Genomic DNA, 11347 nt, shown 5'->3' with positions numbered 1-11347 from the left:
GGACGCAAAAAATTGTTAGAAGAATTCACTAGCATATTATAATTGGCCAATTCTTCATCCGTCAGAGGGGAGTAGGACTTCCGTGCAGACCCATCATCCGCATCAAGCATGACTTTGGTGCTGATCTCCTGCAGCAATTGTTCACATGCCAAGTCAATAGCCTCATGCACCAAAGAGGTTTGCTGCTGGGGGGGCAAATTATGAGATGAGGGTCGCTGTGATTTTTCAATTGTATTTTCAGTGGACGGGTGTGGGGGAGCACCCGCATCTTCCATCTCGCGGTCCCCGTCTGGCATGTCATCTTCACTGTCTCCTAACAGATCGTCGTCCTCTGGATTAACAGTCTTCCCCTGTGGAGCCTCTTCCAGCTGGAAGTAAAGACGGTAAATGCCGGTGCCCGCACAGACATCAGCTGGCTTAGGGATTTTTTTAATATCCATCACCGCCACCCGGATGCGAACCTGCCCAGTTTCCCGAAGATGCGCCATATCCACTTTTTGAGTCGCCCCAATGATGGACCCAACAGCCCACAGAGGAAGGAAAGAGCATAGTGCCCTTGGAACTCTTGTCACGGTCACCCAGACTTGGTCCAACAATTTGATGGGTTGGACATCATCCACAAATTCTTCAAAAACCAGAGTGCCCTCTTTGTTTTTTGTGGTAATGGTACGAATAGCTATCATACGCTCCAGTTCTTCCTTGCTTGGAAAAGGGACAACAAAAGATTTGCCCCCTATCCTTTGCACCTCCCAATCCCAGCGCACCGGAATCATTCTAGCCAGTTCCGCTTGCAGCAATTGAGCGGACACATCACCTGCTTCCACAGTAATGAGGGCAGCTTCGGACGCTTGAAAGGTGTCCACAATTTGGCTGTTCCTTGCTGACTGGATCTGAAAGAAACCCAACCCATCCTCAGCAGCGCCGCAATAGGCGACCGTTGGCTTGGGACCCCGAAGCAGTGGACATTGGTTGGTAAAGTGTTCCTCAGTGCAGATGACACAGTCCCGCTTCACTGTCTGGTCCCTGCGCTTCCTCTTCTTGTCTTGGGTATCGTCAATAGTTGCCGCACCCCCGGCCGTCTGCTGGCCATCATCGCTCTGGACAGCAAGGTTGGGCGGCGGTCTTGAGTTACCGCGGCCGCGCCCACGTCCCTCAGTGCCAGCACCACCAGCAGGATGAGGACCGCCGCGACTCGTGCTCCCGGCCGTGGCAAGACCGCCACGTCCCCGTTGCCCGTGATCACGCTCCTCGTGACCAGCAGCAGGGGCTTGGCCGCGATCACGACGACGATTAGAAGGGGCACCGCGGATGGTGGCATCCCGATTCCACTTCCTCCCACCGAAGCCACCCGCCATCAGCACGTCCTGGTATGATCTCGGTGGGGCAGCGTCGATGAACGGTTTGACGAGGCGCCTCGTCGGTCCTCGCAAAATTGCCGGCGGCGTCGGATTACGAGGTTTTGGAGATGGGTGCAGCGCAGCGGCGGCGTGACTGAGAATCGGCCTGACTAGTCGACGTTTAGGGCCAAAGAGCCGCACCCCGTGGGACTGCTCGGCCTGTTGGCCCATTGCCCAGGTCGAGTTCTGCAGAGCCACGAGCCTGGTCGAGACCCGATGCAAGTGACCGGTTCGCTGATCCAATTTTTGAAATCCCGAGACTTTCGGATCCCGGACGCGAGGTCCCCGGTGTTGGACAGTGCCTGGATGGCGGCGCCGTCGTCGATCATCGTCCTCCAATGCCGGTAGGATGTAGTCACCAAACGTATTTGCCGGCGTGATCCTTGGCGGAGGGAGCGGCCCGTGCCACGCCTTCTTCCCTGGAGCATGCGGTGGCCGCAGAGGCAAAGCCGCGGGTGGCACATCGGAGCCTGTCAGAGAACCCCCGGCAGATGATTGCTTAGGAAACGACGGGCGAGCCACGTCGATGGATGAAGCCGAGTCTTGTTGCTGCAGCGATCCGGCGTCTGGGCGCCGTGTAGGGACGTCCGCATCTCCCAACTCCTCGCACTCCGAGTCGTAGTCTGGGGCCCAAAATCTTCCCGATACCGCGCCAAGTTCAGGGAGATGAGGTTCCTTTGCCGTGATTCTCCGTAGTGCCATCCGAACCGACGACACTAACAGCGGAGGGGCCATTCCCCATCGAGGACTCGCCGGAGCTCTTGATTACAACTGATATGATGATGACTGCCGGAGCTTGCTGGCGATGGATCCAAACATTCGCCACTTCCTCGCCGTTCCTACAGGAGCACTGGAGCAGCCAGGCGGTTGGCACTCCAGCTTGCCGGCTCTGGCAGGAAAGATGATTTGTGAAAAGGAAAAGGTCGATCAAGAACACCAATCCATATGGGGGTATTTGTAGGCAGGTTAGAGGTGGTGCAGTTGACTAGTGGGGTTAGGCGACCTCCACCATGGTCGACCAACCCTTGGATGCACTGCCGTCCAATGACAGTTGGAAGGTAACCGAGGTGGTTGATCCAAGACGGTTTAGTGAGTTTGGGAGGTCAGCTGACCTCAAGTCAATTCGCCTGACCTTACCCAACAACATCTTTCATCCATCTTTTTGTCGGTAAGTTGATCTATGAACCATATGATTTGTGGTAAGTGATTTCGTCCAAGTTGAAGTCATCTTGGTATGTTGGATGGGCCAATAGATCCTTGTGATCTTCACTTGGCTTCATTTCAACTTTTGATGTGAACTAACATTATTGAACCAACATGTTGGATGACTTCTAGGTGTGTTTCCTTGCATGTGATTGTTGATATTTCTTATGCTCAAATGGATAACTCCGCAAGTTGCACAGAAGTCTTTATAAGACTTCACCTGGGAGTATTCTGAAGTATCATATTTTTATCCTTAGGAAAAACGTATGTTCAAGAGTATCGATCAATATGATTTCTAGTGATTAACTGATTATATCATCATCAATCACCTGACTCTAGATGAGGGTAATGATAACAGGGTTAGTGTGACACGAAGAATAGAAGGATAGCTAAGATAAACACGTAGCTAGTGGGGTAGTGTGACATTGAAGAATAGAATGATAACTGAGAATAGATCAAGCTTATGCATGAGTATAGAAGACCATCACCTCTCCAACTATATTTCTTTCTTTGAAACCTTCCTTTCCGTCATCTAATATGTCCTTTCCATTTGTATGTTCTCTATTGCCTAATGATTTGTACCCATTGATTGCGATCTGTTATATTTTTCGTTGTCTTTAGCATGAACTATCTTGTACGTACTCCCTGAAATAATCGGTTCCTAGCAACTTTAGGACAGATTAGCACATGAAAGAAAAGACCATACCACCTCTTGTTTAACTCCTAGACATCTGTTCCGTTGCCAAGAATCATAAATGCCGCTGCAGCCTTCAAGCAGTGGTGGGGAGAGATACGCAGGAAGGGAAAGAGTGTGGCCAATGCGGAAGAGGGAACCGGTCTTGGTATGGGAGGGAGAGAGGTGGGGTAAATGCAAAAGGTGGAGACCAGGCATGCGACGCAAATGTAGAAGGTGGGGATCAAGCATGCGGTGGAAACTCCAAACGAAAATTAGACGGGCCAGTGGACTGCCTAGCTCAGGAATTGATTTATTTGTGGACAAATTTTTGGCCTAGGAACGATTCTTCCAGGGACGAAGGGAGTATGTAAAAGTTCCCAAGGTGTAAGAGGGTTGGAACTAGCATTCTTGCCCAAAAAAAAAAGATGTCCTCCTTGGTTCATTCATCACAACGGGCATACTGCAATTGGCAAAGCTTTGGTGAGTAAATTTGCATTTTGAGGGAAGTGTAAACAATGTGAAGTTTAAGAATTGTTTTGTTATTCCTAGTTTGTTGAACACTCCAGGATTAATATGGAAAGAAAATATTCATAAATCTATGTCGTCCTTGTTGTCAAGTGGGCAGACAAGTCCAACCAGTTGCTTTGTCTTTGGTATAAGCAGGCACATGACCCACTAATAGTGGGTAGTAACTTAAGATCTGACAGTCTATATAATAATTTAAAATTTAAAATTGATTGTGGCCATATGGTCAACGTTAGATGTCGACCAAAGACAAGCGAAATGGAACACGTTTTCCCCAAGTCCTTCCTTCCGGCTGTGAGAGGAGAGGACCCAGCTGATGTTTGATCTGAGCTGATGCCTTCACATTTCAGGTTTGTATTTGCTACTGTACTTCTGTTTCACCATCTTGGTTTGCAAATTTAATCACTACATTGGCAAAGTAATAATCTGTAGCATGCATGATCTTAGGCCTCCCTGAGATCTGAAGTATGGAAGCTCCTACTAGTCCTTTGGACGGCCCAATTTTGAAGCTTCCATGGAAGCTCGACAAGCTACTGCGCCACGGATTCATCCTGCCCAAGGGCGTGGAAGATGAGATACCTCTCATCAAGCGTGATCTTGGGGAAATCATATCCATTCTTTCAAACCTGGACGACCACCATGCTATGAAGGTCAGTTGCTGGAGAAAGGAAGTGCGGGAGCTGTCCTACGATATGGAGGACTTCGTCGACCAGTACGAGCACGCCACTGCCATGTCCTTGGCTGGCTCCGTTCCTCGCCGCAAGATTATTCAGAAGCGTAAGAGCAAGGCCGCTCTCTCCAGGCCCTGGAAGAAGCTGAAGCAGCGTCTGTGGATGGCCAACAAGATTAGAGAATTCAGCATGCGCACACAGGAGGCACTTCAACGGCACCGCATGTATCATCTTGACGCCATTGCTGTCTCTGGTTCCACCACATCCACTAGATGTACATGTACTGATGCTTGTTCTAACTCCTCACATTCCACACCGTGTGGGGAAGAGAACGCCTATGTTGGCATCAGTGCTGCTATGGAAAAACTCCAAGAGTTGCTCCTGACGATGCATGATGAAGGGGACTGGAGGCTTAAAGTTGTGTCCATAGTTGGGTTGGGAGGAATCGGTAAAACAACTCTTGCCAACGAATTTTACCGGAAGCTTGGACCGCAGTTTGAATGCCGTGCATTTGTTCGGACCTCCCAGAAACCTGATACGAGAAGGATTTTCATCAGTATGCTCTCCCAAATTCGACCACACCAGCTACCTGACAATTGGACAGTACATAGCTTGATTTCCACCATCAGGACACATCTGCAAGATAAGAGGTGCAACTCTATCTTCACACAGCTGCTACCTTAATTGCATACATTTGCATTCTGATTACCTCTATGTAGTATGTACTCCTAGAACCCAACAAATCCAAAGTCTAGCAGAGTCCGGTCGGCACAATGTTTGACTGGTGTTAACTTGTAACAGTCCCGACCGTGTGTCTGCGTGGGTGGTCCTCAAAGTTAGAGCAGGCAAAAAGTATGTATAAATATGATCTGAGAAAATAAAAATATATAAAGTTTGCTTAGAGACACAAATTCTAATTACTTATAGTTCTTATTTGATATTTGCCACTGCTCTGACTCAATGTTCTCACTGTGACAAAAATATCTGCAGATACTTGATTATAGTTGAAGATATATGTGTAACTACAACATGGGACATTGTTAAATGTGCGTTACCAGATAATAATTGTGGCAGCAGAATACTAACAACAACAGAAATTGAGGATCTAGCTCTGGCATCTTCTGACCATGATCCCAAGTTTGTTTATAAGATGCAACCACTTAGTGAAGATGATTCACGGAAATTATTTTTTAGTTCACTTTGTGGCATTCAACATGAATGTCCTCCAAATCTCAGGGAAATTTCTTACAATGTTATTAGCAAATGTGGTGGTTTGCCACTGGCTATTGTGACTGTTGCCAGTATTTTATCAAGTCAGCAAGGCATACAAGATCAATTGGATTATGTCAATAAATCAATAGGTTACAGTTTGTTGATGAATCCTATCTCGGAAGGGATGAAACAAGTCCTCGACCTTAGTTACAATAGCCTTCCCCAGAATTTGAAAGCGTGCATCTTATACACTGGTCTGTATGAAGAGGACATCATAATTTGGAAGGATGATTTAGTCAACCAGTGGATAGCTGAAGGTTTTATTGAGGCAACAGAAGGGCAAGATAAGAAAGAAATTGCCAGATCTTATTTTGATAGGCTTATCAGTAGAAAACTGATCCTCCCTGTATATATAAATAAAAATGGTGAGGTATTGTCCTGCGTGGTTCACCGTATGGTGCTAAATCTTGTTATCAGATACAAGTCAATAGAAGAGAATTTTGTCACTCCAATACATAATTCTCAAGCAACCACCACACTTTCTGACAAGGTGCGTCGACTGTCTCTTCAATTTGGCAATGCAGAAGATGCAATTCCTCCAACAAATATGAGACTGTCACAAGTCAGAACAGTTGCCTTTTGGGGGGTCCTCAAGTGTTTACCTACTATTGTGCAGTTTACTCTTCTTCAAGTTCTAATTCTCCATTTTTGGGGCGATAAGGATAGCATCAACTTTGATCTCAATAGAATTTCAGAACTTTTCCGTCTGAGATATTTGAAGGTCACATCTAATGTCACCTTAGAGCTAGGGAACCAGATGCGTGGCTTGGATACTTTGGAAACACTTACAATAGATGCAAGAGTTAATGCAATTCCATCAGATATTGTTCACTTGCCAGGCTTGCTGCACTTTAGTGTTCCCCCAGAGACAGACCTGCCTAATGGGATTAGCCATATGACATCGCTTCGCACACTTGGATATTTTGATCTTAGTAGTAATTCAATAGAGAATGTACAGAGCCTTAGCATGCTGACCAATCTCGTAGATCTTAAACTCACCTGTTCTACAGTACAGGTACAGACAGAACATATGTATAACAAAATGGAGCTCCTGCTGAACACAGTTCTTGGGAGACTCAGCAGCCTCAAGTCCCTAACTCTGGTACCAAGAGCTTCCAGTTATGCAAACTCTATCCATGATCCTGGTACTACGGGCATGATCATTTCTGGTGGCCTCTGCAGTTTGTTGTCTGCTCCAGGCCTTCTTCAGAGTCTTGAGATTTCGCCCTGGATTTATATATTCTTGTGCCCCCCAAAGTGGATCGGACAACTCCACAATCTGTGCATTTTAAAGTTTGGGGTTATAAAAATTGACAGGGATGATGTCAATGTTCTCAGAGGATTGCCTGCTCTTGCTGTTCTCTCCCTGTATGTTCAGACCAAGCCTGCAGAGAGGGTAGTCATTGGGAAGACCGGATTTCCAGTAATAAAATACTTCAGGTTCAAATGCTGTGGCCCTTGGCTGAAATTCGAGGAGGGAGCTATGCCTAATCTCCGAAAGCTGAAGCTTGCTTTCAATGCCTGCAATCCTGTTGAATTGATCACAATACCTGTCGGCATCAGGTACTTGTCAAACCTGAAAGAGGTGTCTGCAAAAATTGGTGGTGCCAGTCCTGATGAATCCCACAGAAAGGCGCGCGCTACCGAATTAGCATTGAGAGATGAAATCAGGGTACATGGTAGGTGCCAGAGAGTCAATATTCAATGCGTAAAGCAGATAATTGGTGGTAAGGATGATCAGAGTTACATAACAACAGTGGAAGATCATGTAACCTTAAAACTAAAACAAAACAAGATCAAAGATGAGGACGAGGAAAACTCCATTGAACAAGTTGAGATTACGAAGGACCACAGCCGGGCGCATCAGTTCAGCCTGCCCAAGACCAAGACATCGTCGGAGACGGCGGCCGTCGCCGTCGATAAGCTCCTCCACTTCCATGACGCCTTGCCCTTGAAGACGACCACACACCCACGCAGCATCGCCGAGCGGGTGAGCGAGCTGGATCGTAACTCCAACCATGTCCTACTAGTAATTTCTTAAACTTTCTAGTCTGCGGTTGAGCAATCGGCTGATGCCTCCATCTTTGACCGGCCATCCAGGAGAGGAGGATGAAGATCAGCGAACGAATCAGGAAGCTGCAAGAGCTCGTACCCAACATGGACAAGGTTACTGCCTGCCCTGCCCGTCTTTATGCTTTGCACCAATTTCGTCATCTCTCCCCAACTGGCAACAGGCAGTAGGCAATAGAACAGTGTTCTGCCTGCCTGTGAGGTTGCGGGCACCACTCCAGAACTGACCCGGTGCTTCTGATTCCATGCAGCAAAGCAACATCCCTGACATGCTGGACTTGGCCGTAGACTACATCAAGGATCTCCAGAAGCAGATCAAGGTGCGAGCGAGCCAACTAAAAAAAAACCTATCCGTAGCTTGCACTTAGCCACTGAAGTCCAAATCACGGAGGATGACGATCTTAGCCAGTGGCTGACGGCGAGGGTCACCTGCAGTTACATAGTACAATACAACTAGTATCTGAGTTGACTTTTGACCTAGGAGTAGTATCTTACCGAAAACAAAACACACGCTTGCTGCAAACACAACACGGAGCTCTGACAGCCATCTGTAATCTGTTGATGCAGGCGTTGAACGAGAGCCGCGCCAGGTGCAGCTGCTCGGCGAGCAAGCATCAGTAGTTCTCCAGCTGAAGCTCAGTACAACATGTCTCAGAAGGCATTTTGTTCAAGTTATTTCTTCAAAATGGCTCAAATTCTTGTTGCATAAAGACATTTATCTCAAAACGCCTCTGAAAATTTATTTCTGACGGCCAAATTGAAAAACGCCTTAATTACCTAGAACAATTGGAGATATTTTGTCAAAAATACCTCAATTACTTGCAACAATTGCAGGCATTTTGTCCAAAATGCTTCAATTACTTGCAACAATTTGAGGCGTTCTCCCAAACTTGCAACTCGCACAAACGATCACTGCTGCTGCTACTCCATCGAAAGCACATGACAGAAAAATACTGGAGTAATATTAGAAAAAAATAATATGACAGCACGTCACAGCTACACAGGCTCCCCCGGTTAAGATTAACTACGGATCATCCCCACTCCGCTTCTAATCACACCCGCCTTTGCTCCGACGGTTTCTTCAGTCCTCTGGTAGTAACACAACAGCTAGCAATTCAGAATTCGGTTTAGGCTTTTAGTCCACTGGATTTACGCATATATGGCTATGATGTGAACATGGTAGTCTTTTATCTCTCATAAAGGGAGCTAGAAGCCTCGGGAGTGAGGACCTAAGCATCAAGGCTGAGGAACATTATTTGGAGATGGATATTTTATTATTTTTCTACCTTATAATTGTGTCTGGTTACAACTTATAACTATGTATGTCTAAAAGATTAAATGGTTTGGATGTAGAGTGTTAATATGTCCTCACATTGGTTCATTCTTGAATGGATTGTGCCGATTTGATAATAGATTGCAACGATTTGATATTGCTAGCTGTTCAACATGGGTAACTTGGTTTTGGAGGCATTTCTAGCCTCCACCAATGTTTGAAGGCAAATTCCAAAGTACCTCTAAAAAATTTTCTAGACACCAAGTAAATACGTTAAATATTGACATTAAAAGGCATTTTGAAAAAAATGCATATTTCTAAAACGGGTACTATCAGATCAGGTGAATTAGAGAATAGAGGGAGGTCCGTTGGCATTTTAGCTTCTCTTCCCTTTTCAGAACCTATCCAAAAGAGAATCCAGGAGCTCTGGGTCTTGAATATTAGAATAGAACGAACGAACTAGCCTCCGCAGATATCTTTGATTCGGCAAAACAATTAGTATTAGTCTCAGAAAAAAGGACTCGGCTTTACTTAACAAGGGTTCGCTTTCTAGGAATTAAGACATTTTACTTTCATATTTTAGCGAGTGTTTTAATAAATATCTCAAAATGTCTTTGAAATTATTTTGACCACTTTTAAAGGCATTTTTAAATACCTCGTACAAACAACCATGTTGTAGTATGCTCCGGGAGCCACCAGCTAACTGCGTAGATTTTTTTTAGACGGACTCAAATCAAATATATAAGTTTTAAAGCATACAATGGATTGGGAATTAAATATAGTCCCAAATTACAAGTAGTCTAGATCCAACGGTCTCTAAAAATCAATTTCTTGTCTTGAAATTGATGAAGGGGTTTCAGTCTTTGATCATCATCATAAAGCTGATATGATTTGGACAACTGTTAAAGAGAGATTGGGTGTTTCAAACTTCTCATTAGTTCTTTTTTACATCAGCTCTTTCTTGCAGCCTATAGTTGATTTGAGCTCTTTGGTTCTTCCTTTTGATAAACAAGAAATTGACTTGGTGGTTGTAACATCCCAAAAATTCACATTCAAAAATCACTCGCATTAAAAATTATTTTCAAAATATATTTCAAAAACTATAAAATAATTTGAGCTCTATAGTATCTCCATCTAATTCTTTTTCCATCCATTCTAATTATCCATCTTTAAATATAACCTGCACCGCATGGCATGAGCATCATATGTCCGCTACTTATCCCTCTTGCTCGCTCGCTCTGCCCGATACCCGGCAACCGCGCGTGCGTCGACCCCACCACCATCAGCGCCGCAGCGCACTCACGCCCGGCCCCCTCGCCGAGCGCACTCGCTCGCGCGCACCGCGGCATGCGGGCCCCACCTCTTGCCTTTTCCCGCGCCTCTTTTGCTGTACAAAAAGATAGCAAGTCGCAACGTACAATTAGGCACCATTTATATTTTCGCGCACAAATAACAGCGAGTACCAGCAAGTTTACATGCAAGAAAGCATAGCAGTGCACCCACACATATGAATATATCTCATACATGCATGCATGCAGGACAAGCATGCCACCGTCCATTTGCATGCACCTGCATGCAAAGGACATGGTGATTAGGCACCGTCCATTTGCATGCAACGTGCATGCAAATGGGACATCGTCCTTCGCATGAAATTAGGCACCGACCATGCGCTACAGTAGCATTTTTAATGGCACGCAGCTGAGCGCTTCGGCCTATAAAAAGCCAGCCTCGGGTGCTCACTCTCACCACCCGAGAAACACGTTCACTCACTCGCTCACTCGCTCTCACTTCGCGTATACCGTATACGGCCATACGCACAAGCCGAGCTCGACTGTCGTCGCAAGACGAGGTGAGCAGCTCATGAGCATCTCCTTACTCTTCTCTGTCTTTCTGTAGTATTTTTCTGTATTTTTTCATATATTTGTCTGTACCGGTTCACTGCCAAGAACTCCACGAATAGAACCATGACATACAGAAGAGTTCTAATGACCCCTGCTAATTTCTCTCTAACCATGCATGTGTGGGCCAAGCATTAACTCCAAATAGTACATGCATGCATGCAACATGCACTACCAGCCAAACAAATGCCCACGTGAAGCATCCATTCCTTAATCATCGTTAGCCTTTTTCGCATGATTAAATTCCGACCATTTCACAAATGCCACATGCTAACTCTGATTTTAATAATTCTTTTTCCTAAATTCATCTAAAATCATGATCTACCTCCCATATTAATTTCATGATTTTTGGAGCTCATTTG

At 45.7% G+C, this 11347-nt stretch overlaps 1 protein-coding gene across 3 annotated transcripts; it reads left to right on the top strand.

The window, feature by feature from the left end:
* Positions 4026-8621, top strand: LOC8071917 (disease resistance protein RPP13). Of its 3 annotated transcripts, none has more exons than XR_002449779.1 (6): positions 4026-4151; positions 4249-5122; positions 5463-7734; positions 7845-7910; positions 8066-8256; positions 8382-8621. XR_002449779.1 is itself a non-coding variant. In XM_021452602.1 (6 exons), the coding sequence occupies exons 2-6, from the start codon at positions 4269-4271 to the stop codon at positions 8433-8435; spliced, it is 3315 nt and encodes a 1104-aa protein (XP_021308277.1). In that variant the 5' UTR covers positions 4026-4151; positions 4249-4268; the 3' UTR covers positions 8436-8621. The 3 variants fall into 3 exon arrangements, 2 of the variants coding, with proteins under 2 accessions (XP_021308277.1, XP_002462196.2); XM_021452602.1 differs by having other exon boundaries at positions 8066-8134; XM_002462151.2 differs by having other exon boundaries at positions 4027-4151; positions 4234-5122; positions 8066-8134.

The sequence above is a fragment of the Sorghum bicolor genome, chromosome 2 (genome assembly GCF_000003195.3).
Source record: "Sorghum bicolor cultivar BTx623 chromosome 2, Sorghum_bicolor_NCBIv3, whole genome shotgun sequence".
Classification (NCBI taxonomy): domain Eukaryota; kingdom Viridiplantae; phylum Streptophyta; class Magnoliopsida; order Poales; family Poaceae; genus Sorghum; species Sorghum bicolor.
Note: the sequence above shows the minus strand (reverse complement) of the source record. Positions and strands in the feature narration are given on the sequence as shown.

What these genes read in the sequence shown, in the direction of transcription:
- LOC8071917 (XM_021452602.1), top strand. Translation starts at nt 4,269, where the DNA reads ATGGAAGCTCCTACTAGTCCTTTGGACGGCCCAATTTTGAAGCTTCCA. An exon ending in CACGCAGCATCGCCGAGCGG is followed by an intron (nt 7,735 to 7,844) that starts GTGAGCGAGCTG and finishes CCGGCCATCCAG; the next exon opens with GAGAGGAGGATGAAGATCAG. An exon ending in TCGTACCCAACATGGACAAG is followed by an intron (nt 7,911 to 8,065) that starts GTTACTGCCTGC and finishes GATTCCATGCAG; the next exon opens with CAAAGCAACATCCCTGACAT.